The 25,177-nt window shown below is 38.7% G+C and overlaps 1 protein-coding gene across 2 annotated transcripts in view; it reads left to right on the top strand.

The window, feature by feature from the left end:
* Aebp2 (AE binding protein 2) overlaps window positions 1-24,339 on the top strand; it is a 54,661-nt gene extending 30,322 nt beyond the window's left edge. The window contains exons 4-9 of one of the 2 annotated variants that reach the window (XM_074075933.1): window positions 1,268-1,454; window positions 5,918-6,042; window positions 16,141-16,208; window positions 17,767-17,880; window positions 21,247-21,273; window positions 21,828-24,339. In XM_074075933.1, the coding sequence (XP_073932034.1) occupies window positions 1,268-1,454; window positions 5,918-6,042; window positions 16,141-16,208; window positions 17,767-17,880; window positions 21,247-21,273; window positions 21,828-21,873 (567 nt within the window). In that variant the 3' untranslated portion in view covers window positions 21,874-24,339. The remainder of the gene's footprint in view (window positions 1-1,267; window positions 1,455-5,917; window positions 6,043-16,140; window positions 16,209-17,766; window positions 17,881-21,246; window positions 21,274-21,827) is intronic. The other variant, XM_074075934.1, reaches the window with a different exon arrangement.
* The last annotated feature ends 838 nt before the right edge of the window (window positions 24,340-25,177 follow it).

Below are 25,177 nucleotides of genomic sequence, written 5' to 3'. Positions count from 1 at the left end.
TATTCCTAAGTGTGCATTCGTGTGAGGTGGGATAAGTGTCTAGTGATGCAATAAGAGTGTGATGATCCCCCAAAGGATGATTAGTTCTGAGCTTTTGAGGCATATTAGGGAGTTTGTGAAGAAAGTCAGATTTCTACTAATACAGGATTGTATTAAATATTTTTAGAAGTTTAAACTGGTATAGGTACTTGGATTGAAAGAAAGAACTTGGAGGCATATAGATAGGGTGTGTGTGTGTGTGTGTGTGCGTATGAATGTGTACACTGTTCTACAGACAAACTAACACAGATTGAACTACCTGTGAATAATGTGCTGGATGTGTTTGTTTAGTATTATCAATGTTCATACTTGGAGTTTGGCTTTCAAGTCAAAAACTAAGCCAATTGGATATTAAATTACTAACAGAGAAGTCATTGTTAATCCAGCTGTGGGTTTTGGTGCTTGGGATCATTTTGGAAAATGATTTGATTACAGAGAATCATTTGTTGGAAAAACTGCAAAAATTATCTCTCAGGATCTAAGTAGAAATTATATACTTGAGCTGTAGCTCATTTGGTATTGTAACTGATGATGTTTGGAGCGTTCTGCATTCACTGCTTTACAGCAGATTTGCCAGGCACTTGGATAGTTAGCTGGCCTCTTGATTTCCCATCTTGCAACAACACAAGGCTGAAGAGGGTAGTATTTAATGGAACTTAGACAGATCTGCAGAAGACCAGCACTATGAATGTCTTAACAGAGGCTGGATCTAATAGTTTAACACATCTATAAAAATTTCCTTCAAAGTTGATACTGAAATTCTTTCCTACATGTTGTCAGTGTTGACAAGTAGGGAGGCTACTGATGGCCTTAAGGTAGTTTATATTTTAAGGTAAAAATATTTTTAAAATTCAGGAATCCAAGTAATTGTTAGGATAGCAAAACACCTTACTGCTCGTGTTATAAAAGTGGTTAATTCAAAACCAGATCTTTCTAGGAAGAAGATCCCACTCTTTCTGTCTTGTTGTAGTGGAAAGAGTGGTGAACTGAACCATGAAACTCAAGTTTTGTTTTCTAGCTGTGTCACTGCCAAACATGTATTTTCTTGGGCCACTTAGTTTATTTATAAAATGAACTTCATTTATGAAAGAAGTGCTTTGTGCTTCTTTCTAGAGTTAGTTTTGTGTACACTACTGATTTCCTTCTGAAAATTCTAGATATTCACTGAAATTCTTCTCACACCTTACCCAGCGTCCCTGACATCCCTTTATCTTTTGTTCTCATTTAGTGTGTTGTTGGCGGCTGCAATGCCAGCTTTGCTTCTCAGGGGGGGCTAGCGCGCCATGTGCCCACACACTTCAGTCAGCAGAATTCATCAAAGGTGTCTAGCCAACCAAAGGCCAAAGAAGAATCTCCTTCTAAAGCTGGAATGAACAAAAGGAGGAAACTAAAGAACAAAAGACGACGCTCATTACGTAAGCATTTTGCTTGGACATTCTGTATGTAATTAAGTTTTGTCTATATCTTGGGCTTTCAAGAACATCCAGTTTTTACTCACCTTCAACTTGCCTTACCTGTTCCTATGAGTAGTCGTAAGCAGGATACCTATCTGTGTGAGAATTCAGTGGCATGTTTGTAGAAGTTACGGGAGTAAAGCATATGTGACCTTAGTAGAATATAAACTTTGTAGACTTAGATTTGCGGGGCTTCTTTGATTTAGTTCTAAATTAAGAAAAAAATTTAAAACACAGCATTGTTGGTGTTTCTAGAAATATTTTAGAAAATCTGGACACCACAAAGGTAAAAATCAAGCAAATGTTACTCCATCATTGACTCCAAAGCGACGTATGTGTGTATAGCAAAAGAATTTTAGTACAGTCTAAGAGTTTGTACTTGTAGTCTATTGTAACACATAGATAGAATGAGTATGTGTTTTATACTAGGTTATAACATATATCCTTGATGTTCATGGTGGAAAATAATTAAATAACCATGCTTCCAAATGTTAGGGCAGGGATTGACTGTGAACTTCCAGGGTCTCACACCATATCTGGTGTCAGCTGGCTAATGAAGCTTGAATGGAGAAATAGGAAGTAAGCGAGTAAGTGAAGCTGTCATGAAAAAGGGAATCCTCTGCAAGGGTCAACTAGAATGAAAAAATCTGGGTTGAACCTTGCCCCTTTCTCTTGGGATTTGATTGGAGTACAAATAAACTAATCCAAGACTATAAAGCCAGTCGGTAAAACATGGAAATAAGTTGGTTTTTAAGTTTTTTTTTTTTTTCTTTTGTAGGACTGGGTCTTGAACTCAGGGTTTCCTACTTGCAAAGCAAGTGCTTTGCCACTTGAGCCATGCTTCCAGTCCATTTTTCTTTGGTTATTTTGGAGATGGGGTCTTGAGAACTATTTGCCCAGGCTAGCCTGGAAACAAGATCCTTCCAGTTTCAGCCTCCCAAGTAATTAGGATTATAGGTGAGAACCACTGCACCAGGCACATAGAAATAGTTTTGATACTACAAAGGTATAGGTGGACAAATGAACAGATAACACAGGAAAAGTAAACCTTCCTAAACTCTCTCAAGTTTCTTACTATTGAGATAAAAGCATCTTTATTGTTCACTAAAGCTTGCTGTTGAACTAGGCTATGGGCCCATTTTCTTCTGTCCTCACCCTGTAAAAAATGGAAATAACCTCCTTTTACTTGGGTATTAATTTGAGTACATTACAGTTATACATAGAAAGTTATATGCTGGTGGAATGGGTTAAGTGGTACAGGATTTGCCTAGCAAGTATGAGGTCCTGAGTTCAAACTCCAGTACCATACAAAAGAATTGCTAAATGTATAGTACGGCACTCAAAACCCAGGGTAACTTCCTACCTATTTCACGTAACCTCGTTATTACTTTAGTCTCGGTATCTGCACAGAATCATTTAAACTTACTGCCAGTACTTACTCAGCTTGCCACTTTGTTTTTTGTTACCCAGTCCAGGCCGCACTGCAGTGATTTTTTTTTTTTTTTTTAAGTGATACTAGAGTTTGAACTTAGGACTTCACACTTGCTGGGCAAACACTGCACCTACCACTGGAGCCATTTGGCCAGCCCAAATACCCAGTTCTTGACTAGCATTGGGTGTATATCCTTTCTGAAGGAAATGATGCTTTGAGCATAATCCCCAATATTAGCTAGTAAACCAGGTTTTGTAGGGAGTCAGAGGGGAGAGGTGGTGGGTGAGAAAAACTGTCAGCTGTTTTGTATAGAGAAAGACATATACTACACACACCCTGAACTTTAAAGAATTCAAGGCCTTTTCCTTTGGCGAGCCACTATTAAGACAGTGCTGTGATTTGAATTAGTACTGTTTCTACTGTTGTAATCCTTTTTTCCTTTAACAAAATACAAATGTGTATCAGAGTACTAAAACAATCATTTGCTAGTACAGTCCTTTGTGTAATTCAGGAAGTTCAGTTTTACTTAAGTAGATAAAACGTACATTATAACTTAAACATTTTTTTTTTTGAGGGGGGCCGTTCTTTTTTGTTTTTGAGACTGTTTTTTGCTATATTATGGTTTTTGCTGTGTTGCTTAGGCTAGCCGTGGACTCATGAATCCTCAGCCTCCCCAGTAGGTGGATTATAGGCTTAAAAATTTTATTTGGATGCACTTGGAAGAGAAAACAATACTATAGAAAGAACCCCCACCACCACACACACACCCAAAATGCTGCAGTTGTAATCTACTTGAGGCTGAGACTGGGAGGATTGAGGTTTGAGGCCAGCCTGAGCAACTATTTCAGAAGACTCCATCCCCAAAATAACCAGAGATTTACCAGAATGCCACATTTGCTTGTCTCTCTACATACACACTTTGTTTTGGTACGGAGTCCAAAATATCTTACATGTCTTCTAAGCATAGTCGAAGTCTTCTTCATTATCACATCACTGTTTTTACACCTTACCACACGAAAACAGAGTCGATTTTCTTGCCTTGTTCTAATGAATCCCACAAACTTGAGTTGGAGACTACTGATCGATTTTTTTCTCTCTATGTTTGTGTGTGTGTGTCTGGGGATGGAACTCAAGCCTCTTGCATGCTCAACATACACTGTATCACTAAGCTACACCTCTGGCCTCTAGTTTAGCTTCCTTTTTTTTTTTTTTGAGGGACAGGGGTTTGAACTCAACCCTTGCGCTTTCAAGGCAGGTGCTCTACTGCTTGATCCACACCTCTAGTCCATTTTGCTCTGGTTACTTTGGAGATGGAGGGGTCTCTGAACAGACTGCCCTGGCTGGGTTTGAACCTCCATCTTCCCAATGCTGGCCCCCCAAGTAACTGGGATTATAGGTGTAAGCCACCAGCGCCTGGCTTAGTTTGGTATTCTGGATGTTTACTGTAGCATGGCTGAGCTCTGAATGCATAGACTAAAGTTTGGTGTTTTTATTATTACTATGAATTTAAGTGATGGCGTATTAGGAAAAAAGTACTTCTTGGGAAAAGGAATGTATTTGCAAAGCATAGAAGAGAAACTTCATGTTTTTTTTTTCAGTAGGTACAGAAAAGGAATTTGTTTAAATCCCATCACAAAAATAAGGCTGGTGGGATGGCTCAAGGTATAGTCCTGAGTTGAAAACCCCAGTACAAAAAAAACTTTAATGTATGACTACCATTTGTTAGTAAAATAGTTACATTTTAAAAATTACATAAGCTTATTGTGTAAACTGTTCTATAATTACAAGATATTTTCATGCATTTGTTTTATTTGATCATCCCATAGCTCTTATATTTGCATTTTGCAAATGAGAAACAGTCTCATGAAGGTTGAGCTGTCTGCACAGTCACATATCTGATCATTGGTAGGAGGTGGTACTTTGGTTTTGGTGCACTAAGTGTCATTCAGATGTGTGTTGATGGAGACACTGCTCATTGGCAGAACTCTTGCCTAGCTGGACATGGTTGCGCACTTCTGTAATCCCAGCACTTGGGGCCGAGGCAGGAGGATTGTGAGTTCAAGGCCAGCCTGGGCTACATAGTGAGACTCTGTCTCACAACAACAACAACAAAAAGAAAAGTGTTGGTAGTGTTGAGCTCAGTGGTAGAGCACTTGCCTAGCATGCACAGGGACCTGTGTTCAGTCCCTAGTACTGACATCTGACACCCCACCACATGAAAAAAAAATTAATGACGTACTTGGCTGGACATGGTGCCTGTGTCTTGTCTGAAGTCCCAGCTATTTGAGAGGCTAAGGTGAAATGATCACTTGAGCCCCCAGGAGTTCAAGACTAGCAACATATACCTCATCTCCTAAATCAGTCATTAAATGAATGGATGAATAAGCAAATACATAGTGTATCTGCAAGTTTTCTTTAATTGTTTGAGAACAGTTATTTGTAATTAACAAAATACTTGTCAAAAAGCTGGAACTAGGGTTGGGAGCTGACTAAGTTGATAGAGCCCTTGGACAAGGCCCTGTAATCAATCCATATCACTGGGGAAAACAACAACAAAAAGTCTGGAAATAATATCACTACTTTGTAAAGTTTGGAAACTTTTTGATCACATTAAAATAGAAATGCTCATGAAGTATATTTCATGTATTTGGCCACAGTGAAATTGAGGCCCCAATAGTGTGTGTAGAGGGAGATGCTCACATTTTTTGAAAATGTACAGATGGTGCTAAGAGAGAGATGTTGGAGTAAAAGGTAAAGTTACTGCAATATAGAATCATGGGGTCTAGTTAGAACCTTCCTGCTCTAAGGTGGAGAACGAACCCACATTCATCTTTCTCTTATCACCTAGAGTCTTATCACTTTTAAAGCAAACAATATCTTTCATTTAAACAGTGATAGGCACTTGTCTTATTATTTTTGTGGTAGCAGAGTATTTGGTGTTTAGTTGACTGTGCATGTTTCTGACGCTCTTTCTCTTCCTGTTGACTTTTAGCACGCCCGCATGACTTCTTCGATGCACAGACACTGGATGCGCTAAGACACCGAGCCATATGCTTTAATCTCTCAGCTCACATAGAAAGTCTAGGGAAGGGACACAGTGTTGTTTTTCATAGTACTGTAAGTATGCCTTGTTTTTCTTTCATATTATATAGGTTTACAAAAAGGAATGTTTTGACATGGAGAATCATACTTCTAAATGACCCAAAACCGTTTTAACAAAAGTCACAAAACCAGCCAGGTATGGTGGTACATGTCTGTAATGCTAGCCGTTGGAAGGTGGAGGCAGGAGGATCATGAGTTCAGGGATGTCCTGAATTATATAGCTAAACCCTGTCCCCCCAAAATAAAACAAATGAGAAAGTCATAAAAACCTTTTGCTTTATCAGTATTTTAGAAACTACATGTATCCTTGGTCATAAAGTAAGTAATTCCTATAATTGTAATGCTTATGACTAAAGTGAATATTTTAACCTTTTGTTTGAACTATTTAGAAATACTGGAGTGGCATATCTTACATTGCTGCTAGCATTCCACTGGGCTTTGACCTGAAGTAAACTAGGTGTCTTTGGTCGGGGGGAAGGAGGGCAGTACTAGAGTTTGAACTCAGGGCCTTATGTTTGCTAGGAGGTGCTCTAACACTTGAGCCACTCCATCAGCCCTGCTTTTTGTGATGGGCTTTTTTGAGATAGGGTCTTGCAAACAATTTGCCTGGGCTGACATTGAACCACAGTCTTCCTGATCTCTGCCTCCTAAGTAGCTAGGATTACAGGCATGAGCCACTGGCGCCTGACTCCTGTTAGGTTTAAAATGTTTCATTCATGCCCTATTTGTTGCATATGCCTTAACCCAAACACACAGATCCAGTTTGTATTAAATAATTTCTTTTTAAAAGATAACACTGGCCATCAAATTAAAGCTATATGAGGGATGGGATTTTTAGATGTGTTTTCTTGCATTGATGTAATTCCAGGTGCCTAGAATTGTGGCTGGCACTTTGTAGACACTTAGTCTATTTGTTTCATGACTAGGTTTTCAACCCAGAAGAAGCAAAATGTCAATTTGGAATATCAAAGCAATAACTACAGCTTATTTTTGACTAACTAGCAGCTAATGGAGGGTTATTTTTCTTTCAAGTCTGTTGTTGCTCATCCGTTGTTGCTCATTCATTCATTCATTCATTTATTTTTAAAGGACCAGGGTTTGAACTTAGGGTTTCACACTTGAAAGTAGGTACTCTACTTCTTGAGCCAAATTGCCAGTCCATTTTCTCTGGTTAGTTTGGGGATGGGGTCTTATGAAGTATTTGCTTGGGCTGGCCTCAAACCTCAGTCCTCCCAATCTCAGCCTCTCAAGTAGGGTAGAATTACTGGCATGAATAGCCAAGTTATGGAAACAGCCAGGATGCCCCACTACTCATGAATGGATTAAGAAAATGTGGTATTTATACCCAGTGGAATTTTATGCAGCCATGAAGAAGAATGAAATCTTACCATTTGCAAGTAAATGGATGGAACTGGAGAACATCATTCTGAGCAAGGTTAGCCAGGCTCAGAAGATGAAAAATCGTATGTTTTCTCTCATGTGGACTTTAGATCTAGGGCAAATACAGCAGTGTGGTTGGACTTAGGTCACGTGATAGGGGAGAGCACACATGGGAGGTATGAGGATAGGTAAGAAACCCAAAACATGATAATATTTGATGTCTCCACTGCAGAGGAACTAATACAAAAACCTTAAAGTGACAGAGGTCAATATGAGAAGGGGATCAGGAACCAGTGTAAAGATCAGTTAGAGATGAATCAACTTGGGATGTAACACATTTGTACATGAAAGCAATGCTAGGAATTGCTCTGTATAGTTATCCTTATTTCAACTAGCAAAAATGCTTTGTCTTTCTTATTATTGCTTATACTTTCTCTTCAACAAAATTAGAGATAAGGGCAGAACAGATTCTGCCTGGAAGCAAGGGAGGGAGGGAGAGGGAGGGGTGGGGGATGGGGGGAGAAATGGCCCAAACAATGTATGTACATATGAATAAACGAGTGAATAAACGAATTAAAAAAAAAATTACTGGTGTGAGTCACCAGCACCCGGCTCCTTTGTCATTTTTAAATTGGCATAATTGGGTGTAGTTAAATTAGTGAAGATAGATTATTTATAGATGATACTCTTGGCAGTTTGAATCCCTGGAAAACTGAGTGTTTAAGTTTTTGGCAACTGAAATGCAAAATATACTAAGTTTGGGTTCCTTTTGTGCTTTATTTTTCAGTCAAAATGGATGAGACAAGCTGGGCACTGGTGGCTAACACCTGTAATCCTAGCTATTAGGTAGGCAGAGATTAGGAGGATTGTGGTTTGAAGCCAGCCTGGGCAAATAGTTTCTGAGATTCTATCTTGAAATTATCCAACACAGGAAAAGGGCTGGTGGAGTGACTCAAGTAATAGAGCACCTGCCTAGCAAGTGTGAGACCCTGAGATCAAACTCCAGTGCCGACAAAAAAAAAAGAAAAATTTGTTAAGACTTGAAATATTAAAGTATTTTAAAGATTTATTTAATATTTAACAATACTAAAATCTTGTTAAATTTGAATCTATTTTTCCCATCTCCTATAATAATGTTTTCTTGCATTTTTGATTTTTGTTCTGTGTTTCTTTCCTAATTATTTGGCATTTCTGTTACCTCTGCCTACTTATTTTAATGTACATATGTAAGTACATGACATTAAGTAAGTACGTAAGAATGTAAGTAAGGTAACCGCATTGTTCTTTCTGTTCCTTTTTAATCTCTCATCCATCTTGCTCACTTTATTTAGCTCCATATATGCCATTTACTCTCCCACCCCCTTTTAAAATTGCTGCCCATGCTACCATGTTTGACAGTCTGCTGTGCTGGCTTTCTCTGACAGGTTCTCAAGTTTAAGATAAGGACATGTTCTAATAGTGTTTTTGTGGATAATCACCAAAGGAATGGGATGATAAGATGTTAAAGCTACTTACTAAAGAAAGCTTAAAGATTTTGTATTTCTTCGTTTTGTCTTAAAAGTCTCAGTTTAGACTTGACTCTAGGGAATGTAATTGTGTAAGATCCCTTCAGATTGCATAAACCAAGAGTATAACCAATAGTAGATTGTATTTATGGAGTGAGTATAGATGGAGGCAAGCTTGACTTTAATGTAAAGCAAGGTATTAATAAATGAATGAGAGATTGCTGGGCTCGATGGTTCATGTCTCTAATTTTAGGTGGGGATTGGGAGGATCCAAGGTTCGAGGCCAGTTGGGGCAAAAAGTTAGAGACCTCATAGCAACAAAAACACTGGGTGTAGTGGCACGGGACCATCATTCCAGCTATGTAGGAGGTGTAAGTAAGTAGGCTGATTGTAGTACAGGTTGACCCTGAGCAAAATACAAGATCCCACTCAAAAAATAAATAAGGCAAAAAGGGACGGATAGGGACGGATAGGGGTGTGGCCCAGGTGGTGGTGTGTCTGAGGAGACCCTGAGTTCAAACCCCAGTGCTACCTCCAGAAAAAAAGGTGTCATCAAATTTAACTGTCACCGCTCAAGAACTTCTGTCCCTTAACTGCAATTTTTCAGATGACAAAGCTAGGAACTGGAAAGGTTGTATGTCTTCCATTACAGCATAGTGTAGTTGTATATTATCACATAGGGCTTATGGACTTCTTCCCCAAGCCTCATTCACTGATTTCAGGGTGAAACACTTGTGATCTTTAAACTAAAATATATGTTATTAAAAGGAAGGTAGAAAGTAGTAGCATTAATTCGCTATCAATAAAGTCCAGGCAAGTGTTTAAATCTTTAGGGGTAGAATTGTGGTTGTTGGAAATTGGCAGGAAAGGTATGAAGAGATGTGAAGACCTGTGATCTGTCAAGAAAGGAGAGGACTGGTACAGGTTGGCTTTGTGAGATGGTAGGGTGTGAGTGTAACTGCATCACACTGAGGCTTTTTTAAAGAACATAGGAAGTGTTCCTTAGTGAGGCTAGGAGAGGAGGAGGGAAACACAGTTTGGAGACCAGAAAGAGTTAAAATGGTTGCTTTGGGAATTTTCTTGATAATCAAGATCAAGGGCCTGCTTAGCAGTGATGACTAAAGTTTATTTTGAAGTTCGTGAGCATAGGTTCTTGACTTGGTAAGTCTTTTTTCTTTTTTGAAGTGGTGCTGGAAATTGAACTTAGGGCCTAGTGCTTGCTAGGCAAACATCTACCATTCAGCTACATTTCTAGTTCCCAGAAGTCTTTACTTTCTTTTTTAAAAAAAAGGTCAGTAAGGTGGGAACCAGTGGCTCACAGGTGTAATCCTTGCTACTTGGGAGGCAGATCAGGAGGACTGTGCTTTGAGGCCAGCTTAGGGAACTAGTTCTCAAGAGCCACCTCCAAAATAACCAGAGCAAAATGAACTAGAGTTATAGCTCAAGCCATACTTGCCAACCCGCTTTGCAAGTGTGAATGCTTGAGTTTAAATTCCAATACCACCAAAAAAAGTCAATAAAATGTCACCAGGCCCTGAGTATTACATTAGGGCTAGTTTGTTCATTCCTTTAACTACTGAGGACCTACTGTTTGTTAGTCATGTACTAATGCTGTATGTCAGGAAACAAAGCCGATTAAAATAAAATAAAAGCACCATGGCTATACTCTTGTGGAAGAGACATGGTACACAAGGCGAATTAGTAAAATTGTGAAAGCTTAAAAGGAAGTGAAAGCGAGTCATTCAGTTACTAGGGCCATGAACATTTTAGCCAGAGGGAAAATTAAGGAAAACACATTGAGGTGAGGTGGGAATATGCCATATATCCTTGGAAACAGACCTTGGCTTTTATTTGGTGTTAGTTGGGAAGCCTTTAGTAGGTTGTTTTTTTTGTTGTTTGTCTGTTTGGGTTTTTTTTGGGGGTTGGTACTGGTCATTGAACTCAGGGCCTTGCCCTTGTTGGGTTAGCACTCTACCACTTGACCCTAGTCCTTTTCTTTTCAGTTTGTTTTTCACATAGGGTCTTGACTGCTGCCTTGGGTTTGCCTCATATGATCTTCTCCTCCACCTCATGAGTAGTTAGTTTGCCACCATACTGGTATGTTGTTGATAGGATCTAAAATTTGAGTGGGCTGGCTTTGACCTGTGAACCTCCTGTCTTCATCTCGAGTAGCCTGAGTGATTTGGTTTTTACAGTTTTTTAGTTTTTTCTTTTTTTTTTTTTGTGACACTGGGATTTGCGGTAGTTTCTTTTGAGATAGGGTCTTGCAAACTGTTTGCCTGGGATCCTCCTGATCTCTGTCTCCTGAGTAGGTAGGATAATAGGCATGAGCTACTGGTGCCCTGCCTCTAAAAATGTCATTTTTATTGGGACATAATAAACTGCCCTCACCCATGAAAACACACCACAGCTGAGATACAGAACCTCCTGTCGCTTTCAAAAGCTTTCTGGTTTGGCTTTATAGGTCATCCTGCCTCATGCTCTGTCCTGTAGACTTGCTGTTGGCTCTTCTTTGTAGGTTGTAACATGCTTGCTTTGGTTTCTGTGTTGAGAACGGATTGTAGGAGGGGAGGCCAAGGGTTGGGGGAAAATGGTGATCTGTTTACTTTTAGGTGAGAATGATAGGGGCTTGACCCAGCCTGGGTACAGTAGAGATGATCCTGGATAGCTTTTGATGTTAGTGCTGACAGGAATTACAGATAGTCAAGTGTCAAATTTGAGAATGATGGGGAAAGATGAGCTTGAGGCTTTTTGCCCGGGCCAACTCAACAAAGAGATGACACTGCCATTTAATACAGGCTTTGGGGTGAGCAGATTGAGAGAGAGGGGGAGCATCAAGAGCTCTAAGCTCACAGGGCCTCTAGTCACATAACTGTCTTGCAGGCAGATGTGTGTAAGACGTGGCATTCAGTGAAGAGGTATAGTCGGCTACAGATGCAAATAAAGGGAGTTTTTTTTTTTTTAAATATATCGGAGGTATTTATAGATATTGGACTGGAGGCCATCACCTAGAAACTAGGTATAAATAGAAAAGGGACGAGGACTGGAATGTAGCTCAGGTGGTAGAGCATGAGGCCCTAAATTCAAACCCTAGTGCCAACAACAACAGAAAAAAAAAAAAAAAAAGGAAAAAGAAGTGCCAATTTTGCAGCTCGCCAAACATGTAATGATTTCAAGGGATCTGATGAAATGGTGTCTGTTGATAAACAAGTATCTATACATATGAAGGGATGGCAGCAATAATGATAAAGTTGCGGTAAGAAAGTTTGAGAAGCTGGGCTGGGGATGTGCCCAGTGATACAGTGCTTGCCTTGCCTAGCTTGTAAGAGGCCTGGGTTTGATCCCCAGCACTGAGCCCTCCCCTTCCCCCCTCACAAAAAAAAAAAAAAAAAAAAGGAAGCACCAACTTGCATATGCTTTTGTTAAAATAGTTATTTGATGAAGTCCTTAGGTTTACCATGGGAAGAATAGAGATAGTTCCTACTGCCCACTCCTGAAGAAAAGAGGAATCTGGGGAGAGGGAGGCTTAGGAACATACTTGTGTATGTTGCATGTTTAAAACGAGGAACAAGTGAACCTGTAAGTGACCATGAGGAGGCAGAGACCCTGACTGAGGAAAAGGCACAGAGAAGACATTATACCAGCAAGTTCTGCAAAGCTCCACCCTTGAGGGCTTTGATTGAGATAGCATGGTAGATAGAATCAACCTTTTTTTTTTTACTGGGTCTCACTGCATTACCCAGAATGGCCCCAGACTCGCTATGTATCCCACTCTAACTGCCTCTTCCTGCCTCAGCTTCCTCAGTGCTGGGATTACAGGCATGTACCACCATGCCTCATAGAATCACTTCTGTTAAGTTGTCAGAAATATTGACCACTGAATTAACATTTATAAGATATAATTACACTGATAATGCAACAATCTGCAGATGAAAAGGTACATGGGGTACTGCATTGTGTAACTTGCCTGGTTGATTCTGTTTCTTTAATTGAAATGTTTTCTTCAAGCCTTCTCCAGAAGAGGTCAGCAGAATCCCAGGTACCAGTCAGTGGTCTTTTGTGCTTGGCTGGCTTGCCTTGTTTTTCTCCTTCATTCTTTTTCGTGGTTTTGTGTTAGATTTGTCTTTGGGCTTCACTTCATTTCATTGACAAGTTAAAATTAGGGTATTTATTTGACTACCAAGTTTTTGTATAATGGAGAACATTTTGTTTAAAGTTCTGGTTTAGTCATTTGTAATGTTTTCAGGATGACATGTTTTTATTTGGGTGCTTGAAACTTAAAGCTTGATAAAAATACTGTAATTGAAGTAACTAAAGTACTTAAGTGCTTTTGTTTTGTCAATACGGAAAGTGTAAGAGGTATAAAATATCATTTTGATTTTTTAAATTTAAACATTACCTTAATTTTCAGGATCTGGAAAGATACAGTATGTCTGTTGTTTTCTAGTCCATTTTTTACATCTCTCTTCAGGTTGATTCTCCATTTAAGTTAGGTAGAATCCTTAAGATTAAATCTAAAGACCAATTGTTCCATCTCTCATTTAAAATAAAACAGCCCCCACCACAACAAAAACCCAAGCAAACAACAGTGCTTTAGTTGTAAATTAAACTTTTTTCTTCCCACTGGTAGTTTTTCTTTTTCTTTTTTGAGCCAGGGTCTCAATATATGGCCAGGACTGGCCGTGAGCTCAAGATCTCTTGCCTCAGTGTCCCTAGTGCTGGGATTATAGACGTGTGTGCCATGCCTGGCTAGTATTTTCTTATTACCCTTCCTCTCTGCCTTCCCACTGTTCTCTTTTCCCCTTCCCTCCATCTCTCTCCAGCACTGTTAATTTCTTCTTTTAAAAATACTCCAATTAGAGCTGGGCATGGTGGTTCACACCTGTAATCCCAGGACAGAGGAGGATAGCAAGTTCTAGGCCTGCTTGGGCTATGAGACCCTATCTCAAAAAACTACTACTTCTAGGGCTAGGAGTGTACTTCAGTGGTAGAGGGCTTGCCTACCTTGTGTGAAACCCTCAGTTCGATTCTTAACACTGCAAAAAAAAAAAATCCATTCTGTTCATTTTGTTCATAGTCTCTATTTATTGCAAATATTTGGCGTAAGTACATGTGGTATACACTGGATTTGCAGTATTCTGCATTCTGTGCAGGTATGCACATAAAGTAATACGTGCTAATGTGTATTACCACTAACACCGTGGCATATACTTCGTACTTGTGAGTCTTGGCTACTCAGAAGGGAGAGGGTGGGAGTGTCTCAAGTTTGAGACCAGCTTGGGGAAATGTATTGAGACCCTAGGGTCAATACAAAGAAACAAACAGCCCACCCTAATAAAACAGCCACACAGGGCTGGGGATGTAGCTGAGGGGTAGAGCACTAACTTGTCTGGCATGCTGAAGGCCCTGGCTTTTATCCCCAGCACTGCAAAAAACAAAAACCCCAAAGCCTATATACCTTAAACATTTTAGCTGAATAGCTACATGAATACTAGTAATGTGCGTTATATTTGTCCGAAATCATACTTTGGAGTATAGAGTTAGTTGGCTTCCCCAGTCATATTTATTGAACAGACCATACTTACAGTGTATATGTAGTATGAATAATTGTTTGCAGTTACTTATTAGACGCGAGAACTTGTAGACAATTGAAAACCATTAGAAGGGTCTGGGGTTTGGCTCAAGAGGTGTGACACTTGCTCTGCTAGCTCAAGTTCCTGAGTTCAGTCCCCAGTACTGCAAAAAGAAAACCAGATATATCTAAATACATAGATCTTTAGGCCTCATGCTTGTAAGGCATCTGCTCTATTGCCTGAGTCACTCTGCCAGCCCTTTTGCTCTGGCTATTTTGGAGATGGGGTCTTGTGAACTTATTTGCCTGCTAATCCTTCTGATCTCTGCCTCCCAAGTAGCTAGCTAGTATTGAAAGGCTAGAGCCACCTGCATCTGTCTTATTTTATACTTTTTATTTTCAGTGTTTTATTGTACACTTCTGTAGTACATCCTTATTTTCTAAAGACTTATGTTTAGCAGTGTTTTAGAAACTGTGAACCCGATTTTCCTAGAAACAAGTTTTTACTGTTACTAGGGAGGAATTATTTTGGTTTGCTGCTGTGTGGCTACCATCTGTTCGGTGGTTGCTGTTTCTTTTGGGAAACACGGTGCTGCTGACACACACAACACGGAGAGCTGGTTGTCTTATATATGTCTCACAGTTTGGGAAGCCACCTTCAGTATGAGACTGAAGTTTTCCAAGGCAGAATAATGTTAAAAACAAAACAAATGAGGCTCAACAGGCCAGATCCTAAAGAATTTTTTGCACCAGACTGAGTGATGCTATCGTATGCCCTCAGGGAACCTTTGGAAGGTGCTAGTTAGGAAGACAATGCCATTGAGTTTGTTCTTTGCAGTGGAGAATGGGCCTGGGGTCTTGAGAATGTCCACCAGTTTGGAGACCTGCACATGATAGCTGTAATAATAGGTAGGAGAAAGTATGTTAGTAGTAGGTTTTAGTTTGTATGTTTTCTCACCATAAATGCTAAAAGGTTTTTATTGGACTTTGAACATCTTCAAGCTCAAAAAAGTTTTTCTGAATTCAGTTTTTTTTTTTTTTTAAAGGATAGATTTCTAAAAGAATCACTGATTCTATTTTTTTGTTGTTTTGTTTTTTGCAGTACTGGGATTTGAACTTAGGGCTACGCACTTGCTAAGCAGGCACAGCTTTTGCTCATTATTTTGGAGATTTGGTCTCACCCGGTCCTCCTGTCTTACAATTCCTGAATTAGCTGAGATGACTTGCACACCACCACACCCGCCTTTTTACCTTTGCCATGGTCTCTCAAAAACTTTATTTTGCTTTAATACTCGATCCTCCCAATCTTAGATCTGCGCCTAGCTTAATTCATTGTGTACTAAATACTGCTGTAAGTTGTGTGGTACAGATGTCTATGAGGTAAGATTCCTGTATCTGAGGTTTTAAGTGTTAAAGTGTTAAAGGAAAGAAGGGTTTGAAGGGTTTGTTGGGCAGGCGCTCTACCACTTGAGGCAACTGTCTCCCAATGAAAGGTTTAGTGCTACAGAACAGGGAAGATATGGTGATGTCTCGTCTAGAGTGTGGACACTTTAAGTTCTTGATTAGGAGCAAAGATGTGGTTGGTTTTGTTTTTTAGCAATATAGGAAAATGATGTTTTACAAACTGCGTTTGATTTCTTTTTATGTCATTATTAGGTAATAGCTAAGAGAAAAGAAGATTCTGGAAAGATAAAACTTTTGCTTCATTGGATGCCTGAAGACATGTAAGTATTTGAAATACAATGTGTCACTAATAGTCTTGTCTTTTTATTAAAATTGTAAGCAGAAAAGTATGTAACTTATTAAAGGAAAAGAAGAACTTTAGGAGGTGGGTCTGTGACTTGGGTAAATTGGATAGCATGTGCAAGGCACTGGGTTTGACCCCCAGGAAGGGAGGAAATCAGAAATTAAACTGTGCAATAGTTTAAGTTGTCAGGATTGAAGAGATAACTGAAAACTAGTCTCAATTTATAAGCTTTTACCTTTTTTTTTTTTTTTTTTTTGGCATTACTGGGGTTTGAATTCACTTGCTAGGCAGGCACTCCACCACTTGAGCCACTCCATCAGCCCTGTTCTGTGTTGGGCATTTTCCAGATAGGGTCTTGCAAACTATTTGCCCAGGCTTGCCTCGAACAACGATCTTCCAGATCTTTGCTTACTGAGTAGTATAAGCCACTGGCATCCAGCAGCTTTAACTTTTTGATTTTTAAACTTATTTTGGAGATAAGGCCTTGCTATGTAGCCCAAATTGGCCTTGAAGTCTCCGTCCACTTGCCTCAGTCTCATCCTTCTTTGTGCTGGGATTACATGCATGTGCTACCACATCTAGTTTATGCTGATTACTTCTTCTTTTCTTTTTTCTTGGTACTGGAGTTTGAACTCAGGGGCTCAGTGCTTGCTGGGCAGACGTCTACCAGTTGAGCCACTCTGCTAGCCTGAACTCTTAACTCTTGATCCTCCTGCCTCTGTCCCCAGAGCAGTAGGATCACATATATGTCACCATGTCCAGGAATTTTTTTCCTCTTTTTTTTTTTTTGTTTGGTGTTCCTGGGGTTTGAACTTGGCCTTGTTTTGTGAGGCAGGTGTCCCAGCCCTTCCCCCACCCCCTTTGGTAATTAATTAATTATTTTTTTGGTGGTACTGGAGTTTGAATTCATGGCCTCACACTTGCTAGGCAGACGCCCTCCACTTGAGCCACTCTGCCGGCCCATTTTTGTGCTGTTTTTTGAGACTAACAATTTGCCTGGACTGGCCTCAAATCCTGATCCTTCCCATCTCTGCCTCCCAAATAGCTAGGATTATAGATGTGCACCATTGCACCTGGCTTGGTTTTTTTCTTTCTTGGAGAAATTTCCTTTCAGATTTTTACCAAGTCAAACTCAAGCATAAATTTTACTTAGTGAGTTAAAAACCTGGCAGTGTGTTATGGCTTTGCCACCCAAAATTTCTAATTCCTACTAAATTTATGTTTAAACTTTAATGCTGCCGTTGTCATGTTGTGCTACCAGATTGATGGCTGGGTGTCCTTGTCTCAGAAACTTGTTAATGTAAGCTGAGAGTGGCAGCACATGCTTGTAATCCCTCCATACAGGAGGGCCCAGGAAGGAGGAGTGTGAGGTTGAGGCCAGCCTGTGATAGTGAGACCCTGTATCACAAAAGCAAACAAAAAGAAGCTTGCTAATGTAGCTGGCCCTTTCAGACTAACAGAAAAGACTGTGGAATATGAAGGAGAAACAGTGAATAGGCTTTTTTGGTCAACTTTTTTCTTTTTGTAATTCACAGTCTACCTGATGTATGGGTGAATGAAAGTGAACGACATCAATTAAAAACTAAAGTAGTTCATTTGTCAAAGCTACCCAAAGATACTGCCTTGCTTTTGGACCCAAACATATACAGGTAATTCATTTCTTGACAGTGCTTTGCTTTATGAATTGTAATTTTTAGATTTCCCAAAATTTTGGATAAGTTAGGACTTGTACAAGTAGGTCAAATATCCTTTGTCCCAAATCCTTAAATTTCAGAGGGGTTTTGTTGGTTTGCATGGCCTTGTTTGTGGCATGTTTACAGACATCAACAGTTAAGTGTCTGGAATCCGAGTGTCTAAAGTTAGAGCTCCAGAATCCACAGCCCTTTCTGTGTTGTATAGGTGCTCAAGAGTCTCATTTCTTGGAGTTTCGGATATGGGACAGTCAGCTTGTGCTGAGTTTCAGTTTTAAATATACCTTACTTTTTGGTGTTTTGTCTTAATTAAATCATAGAGTTATAAAACATAAAATCCAGAAATACAATATTTTGGTAAAGTTTACATGCTGGATTTATCTTAAATAGCTTAGTTTATAACAAGTACCTTAAAATTTAATGCCTTTTGTTTAAGTATGTAAATTTTTGTATGTAATCAGATGTTTGTAGACCTGGAAATATATCATCTGTGTCCTAAATATCATATACCTCCTGGAACTTTCAAAAATGTCTGCTCTTCCTCAAACTTTGAAAGAGATGTTTAAGCATCACTGTTAGCAGTGGTCCACATGCTCTCGCTTCTACTCATTGCCTGGTCTCACCTCCATCTTTGTGCTGTGCTCGTGAAGGTGTTGGGGGCAGGGGTGCAGCACTTGTGGCCATTCTAGGTCATTTTGCTAGGAGTTCACACTGCAGCACTGTGTAGTAAGTGTCGCTGGCTTGTTCAGATTGGAAAACTGAGGCTGGCGTTACAGTGTGTGTGTGGCCTCTATCCAAATGGCATATACCAGGGTGATTAAAAAGTGGGAAGTTTTTAAAAGGCACTCAGAGAACTTCATGTATTTGTAAATGGAATGTAGTTTAATACATGTTTTCTGAAAGAATAGACTGGGCAGGAATAAAATGACATGATAATTGATAATCCCCAAATGTATATTTCAACTGTTCTTAAACTAGCTAATTTTACAGAAATATGTAAAAGGGTTCTTTGTATTCCATGAGGCAGTTGTTTGGAGTATTCTATGCCAGGACTGTTAGAATTTGAGATATGCTTCTGAGAGTGGCATTCCTATGTTCCTTGCCTCACTGTGCAGAAACATTAGGAGTCAGGCTCTCCTTACTCCAAAAAAATTTATTTTGACATCCTTTGTTGAAAGTGCTAAGTGTGAAACTTGTTCTCTGTACGTGAGATAAAGTGTTAGGAAGAAATCCTCTACGAGAATATGGGATTTATTTCTGTGGTTCTTTGGGGAGATGAGTAAAACCAGCATCCTAAAAGAGTGATATTTGGAAAGCCATTCTGCCTTTATTTTTTTCTTCTTTATTTTTTGCAGTACTGGGGATTGATCTCAGGGCCTCACACTTGGCTAGGCAAGTGCTCTGTCACTTGAGCCACAGTTCTGCCTTTACAGATGTCTGTAAACATCTCTTAGAATTGACAAAGGCACATGATGTGTGATTCTTCCTTTAATTTTTCTTCCTTTTATCTTATTTATTATTGCTATTCTGGGGTACATTGTGACAAGAGGTGCATGATTCTTAAATTAAGAATGATCTGTTTCTGCCCTGCACCTCTGCATCTGCTTTTCCCTGCCAGGTGCGCCATCCCCTCAAAAAACAAAACACACACACACACTTCCTTTCTTACCAAACTTACATTGGTTGCTGCTGAGCTGTGTAGGAAGCAATTTAAACATTTTAGTGAAAGCGACTTAATAAAATTCAAAATGCCTGGAATTGATGTAAAAGTACATAGGAGTGGAAGTTGGGTATGGTGGTACTTGCTTATAATTCCAGCACAGAGGACAGTGGGGTAGGAGGATTTTGGGCTACACAATGAGACCATGGCTCAAAAAAACAAGATTATGAAAAGTACAGAGGAATGAATGGTATTGGATGTTCTCAAGATGTGTGATTCCACAGTACTTATTGATTTCATTTTCAGGCAGTGAGAATTTTTTTTTTTTTTTTTTTTAGAATTTTTCCATATGTTCATTTGGCATCACTTTGCTCTTGCTACAGGTATTCTATCACTTGAGCCACTCAGCCAGCCCCAAAGGAACCAACTTTTTTTTTTTTTTTTTTTTTTTTTGCTGCACTGGGATTTGAACTCAGGGCCTCATTTGCAAGGAAGACATTCTTAATACTTGAGCCACTCCACCAGCCCTGAGAATATTCTTAATGCATTATGTGCTGCTGCTTTGGGTTTATTTTATTTTTGAGACATGTAGTCCTCCTGCTTCAGCATCTAGAGAGCTGATTACAGGGGTGCACCACCTGGTACCAGGAAAACCTTTAAGATTTAATTTTGAGTGTACAAGCTTTTGTGCTTCTACCATTCTAGAAGTCAGACCAGAGTACTGTCAAGTGGCACAGGCAGTCTCAGAAGCCCCATCACACCATTTGCTGAATGTCTGAATTTTGACGTGGAACACCTGTGAAATTAAGCAAAAGGGAGGGAAAAACTGTTATTCTTAACTTTTTTTTCTTGAGAAATAGTTTATGTCAAAATGAAAGCATGGCAAATTGTTCAAAATATACTTAAGCTCAGATGATCCTGAAAAGAATACATCCTCATTCAGGCTTTCCCCCCCCTTTTTTTAGAGGGGTGGTTGTGCTAGGGGTGACACTCCTGGTCTTTTTTGTTTTAGCTGGTTTTCGGATAGGTCTTGAGATTTTTGCCTGTGCTGGTCTTAGACCTCAGTCTTCCTACCTGTGCTTCCCACATTGCTGCAATCATGGCTCATCCTAACCCTCAGCTTTAAAGTGTAGCTGATTAAAGAGCACATGTTAGACATGGAATCCTTGTTAGAACATGGTTCACAGCTTACAAAAAATTAAAAAGGTTTATTAGAAACGTTTTATTATGTAATTAATTTGTATCCCTTACGTGCAAATGTTTTGGCAATAATTTTTTGACCATTTCTTTTTGCTTAAATTTTTTTCCCCCAAGACAGGGTTTTGCCACGTTGCCCAGGCTGTCCTTGAAGTCCTGGGCTCAGACAGTCCCCTGCCTTAGGCTCCCCAGTAGCTGGGTAATAACAGGCTTGCAGCACCACATGGAAGTAACTTTTTAAAATTCCTTTTGTTTTTTGTGGTTCTGGGGCTTGAACTCAGGGTCTTGCACTTGCTGAGCAGGAGCTCTGTCACTTTGAGCCCCTCCACCAGCGGTGGAAGTGATGTTTAATGATCTGGGATCATCAGCTTGCCTGTGCTCTGTGTGCTTTTAATGTTTCTGTTTTGAAGTGCTCAATGTGTTTGAGTCAGTTGAATTAAAGAACATTCCTTTTTCTCTCTTTCTAGAACAATGCCGCAGAAGAGGTTGAAGAGGTAAACAATAGCTAATACATAAAAAGCAAACGAGCGGGGACACCTGCAGTCTTAGTCACTGACAATGGGTTTAGGAAAAGTTGCACATTAGAGTCAACCCCCTTCCCCTCTCCGTCTCTTTCTTTCTTTCTTTCTTTTTTTTAAATCCAGTATTTAGAATAATATTTATGCTTAGTGTGAACATTCTGTGAATGAGTAGACTCTTCTGTGGAATATATTAATATATTACTGTATATCCACATTTCCATGGAATGGCACTGTGGGAGACTGAGCAGACACTCTGTGGCAACTTAGCGGTCAACTTCCTAAGGGCTTTGCATGCTCGCTGCTTTAAGCTGCTTTTTTTTCTTCCCTTTAGTAATGACAGTAGTTTTATTGGAAAGAGAAACAATTGCCCTTACAAATACCAAAAGCACTGTAAGGATATTTGTCTTGACAGTGTCTATTGATTTGAAGTCATATTAGGAAGTATTTAGACTGAAAATTATCAAGAGATAATCAACTTCAGTTCTGATAAATAGATGTGATTGGTTGCCATTTGTGTTCTTTTGCAGAACTCTGATAAGAAAAGTGTTCAGTTTGTATTTAAGCAAACAGTGAACGACATTTGCAATCAACTAAAAATTCGTCTATCGAATTAGGGCTGAAAATTACTGTTAAAGAGTGTTGCCGTTTGTCTGGTGGCTCCCTTTTCAGAACTAGGGTTTTCTCATGGAGTACAGTATGTTAATATTTACCTATATAACTAATCTGTTAACGGTTTTTGAAAAACCTCTATTTCAAATTATTTGAATAATCTCCCATATTTTCATTTAACCTATATGACTCTAATTTTTTCTGAGGAAAGCATTTGGTTCTTGAGTTGTTTTTTCTTAATGTAAGAAAAATTGTATTTTTTTTAAAGTATCTTCAAACTGAATCATTTATGCACCAAAGTTGGTTTTGAAAACGAAAATAAAATCACTTTCTTGCTTGTTGAGCAAGAAGCCATATGGAATTTTTTTTAACTTACAAAAATGAAAATATGTGTAACTTGTTAGTATTGTATGAAACATGTTGCATAGAGATAACAGAACATTGCTTGTAAATAATTCAGCAGATTTGTAATATATTTTTATATTATGAAATGTACTGTAGATGTTTTTCTAGAGGCATGAAAGTTAAATGTATATATTATGGTAGAAATAATATTGAAGGATATTGTAACTCATTAGTGCTGCCAGAGGAACTGTTAATCAAGCACCTTCTTTAACAATAAATGTCCTTTGCAGACTTAAGGGGCTATGTACTACTGTTAATATCTGTAAGAACAAAACACATTGAACATCCTTCCAGAAGGTCTTTGAGGAGGACCTGTACCCATAATAGAATTATGGCACTCATTTCTGACAATGGCCAGGAAATGAATGTGTCCTCGCTGTTGGAAGGACATAGTGTAGAGTATATGGTTATGTGCAGTCAAACTGCAGAAGTACTCCTGATTGAGGAGTTTTCACTTTACTACCGTGGCAGGAGAAAAAAAAGAAAGAAAAAAAACCAGCAGTTTTTACACTAAATTTTTTTTTAAAGAATAGACAAAAATATAAAATTAAGCCTTTGGTTCCAAAATGGGAAAGGTTCCATGATGCATAAGTCATTTCTCATTTGCTTTAAAAAAATAAATAACAAAAATTACGTGAGACTTTATTCATTAACAATGGGATGAAAATATATATACATGAAGTGAGTCATAAAATTAGTGAAGTGCAAATGGAAGCACTGCTACTGTTGAGACGTTCTGGATGGCTGTTTAATAAGGGTGTTACCATATGATCTGTAGCAAATGTGATTTTATTTTTAAAAAGAAAAGCAGTGTGTTTTCTTACTAGTTTTTGTTTTCTTTTGCTTAAGCACTTCATCAGTTGCTTTATTCTGTAAGAAGTAATCTGCAATCTCCTTTGTTGTTTTAAAATTTTGGTTTGTTATAAAATTGCCAAATAGAAATGTTTCAGATACATAGTTTGTACCTGTATTTTTATTTTATTGCTTCATGTTCTTGTAAGTCATTCTTAATTGACCAATGATTGTAGACCTTGCTTGAGTATTTTTTTCTAATAAAACAAAGCAAATCACATTTAGCTTCACATCGTAACAATTCAATTTAACTTTAAAATGACACCTGAAAACACACATCAATGCTTTCTTTAGGGGCACAGTGAATAAGTTTTTTCATTGTGTAGCATTCTTAGATGTTAGAACCAAACTTCATGATTATCCAAATTGCCTCACTCATCCTTTCGCTGCTTATCTGACTTGTTTTGATACTGTCATTAGCACACCAAAAATAATATGGAATTAAAGTGAGCAAGTTTTATAAGGTGTATGTATATAATTTACACTCACTTAATTGTGATTGGAAAGTAAGTGGAAGTTTTAATCTGTAATGTTTGTCTATTGATGTTTATCATCTATATTGTTCTTCCTTTCCCCAACTATGACATATTTGTAATGTGATACCTGAAACCATCAGTCTTTCCTCAGAGTCCATGTTTAACAGAGCTTTGGGCAAAGTCCAGCCCACAGACACAGCTGTTGGTCTCCACGCTGTCTGTGCTCTCCCCTGTAGCAGCACAGGTTGGTAGGAAGACCACAGGCTGCAGGCCTCAAGTACTTAACTGGCTGGCCCTTTAAGAAAGTGTTTGCTGATCTCTTGTCTAGGTAGCAAAATAAACGGCATAATGTGCATTTTAATATGATGGTGTTGACTTTGGTGGTAAGCCAGTATGCTAATTTTCTGTGAAAGTTGTTAATACACTTTATAGTAAAAATTGCTACAGGTACTTGCAACACATGGTGTTTTGGGGGACTTTTACATTGAATTTCTTAATAGCTGTTAATAACCCACCATCTCACCATTTGTATTTTTGTATTTTGTTTTACAAAATAGGACTAAATGAGATTTTGTAAATCAGATTATGTTTAAACCATAGGCACATCTACTTTATCTAAAAGAATCTTGAAGTAGAAAATATTGTAAAATTTAAAGTTGTTTATTTTTCTAATAAACTTTTTCATATAAAAATCTTCCCTAAAGTGGCCACACATTACTTCTGAATTCCAAATGAAAGGAAAATAAAATGGATAGTAATTAACCCTCAGTGAATATTTTCAAATTTGTCTTTTTTTCTTTTTCTTTTTCTTTTTTTTGTGGGACTGGGGTTTGAACTCAGGGCTTTGCACTTGCAAAGCAGGTGCTCTACCACTTGAGCCATACCTCACATTTTGCTCTGGCTATTTTTGGAGGTGGACTCTCAACAACTACTTGCCCAGACTGGCCTGGAACCATGATCCTCCTGCTCTCAGCCTCCCAAATAGCTAGGATTATAGGCATTGCCACTGGAGTCTGGCTTTGTGTTTTTCATTGATAATCATCAAGTAAGTACACCTTTTGCTATAAAATCTTTTTCCCCTCTTATATATTATGTATTAATAAAACATTTTAGATGCACAGATACAAAGGAAAAATTTACCACATTTCTGTTGTTGCTTCTTTGAATTGTTAATACATGGTTACCAAAAGAATTAGATTTCTGAATAAAAAATTAAAATGGGAAAATATGGTTGAAGTGTTTAAAATGTTGTGGGGGGGGCTTTCTGTTGAGTCATGACTGTAAGACATCTTCATAATACCTCCATGTGAGCCTTCTAAAGACAAACAGGTTCTTAGTGCAGAAGGACTGACACATTTATCTGTATGGCCAGGGGTGAGATTTAGACCTACAAGGAGGTGATTAAAACAACAGTCTATTTATAAAAGAGTTAAGTCATATGCCATCTGTGAGTGCCCTCTCTCCCCCGCTCCCTTTTTTTTTTTTTTTTTTTTTTTTTGACAGAAGTGGTACATTGAGGGATTTTTGTTTTTTTG

The sequence above is a fragment of the Castor canadensis genome, chromosome 6 (genome assembly GCF_047511655.1).
Source record: "Castor canadensis chromosome 6, mCasCan1.hap1v2, whole genome shotgun sequence".
NCBI lineage: Eukaryota > Metazoa > Chordata > Mammalia > Rodentia > Castoridae > Castor > Castor canadensis.
The sequence above is the reverse complement of the archived record's forward strand: the minus strand, read 5'-3'. Positions and strand labels throughout refer to the sequence as shown.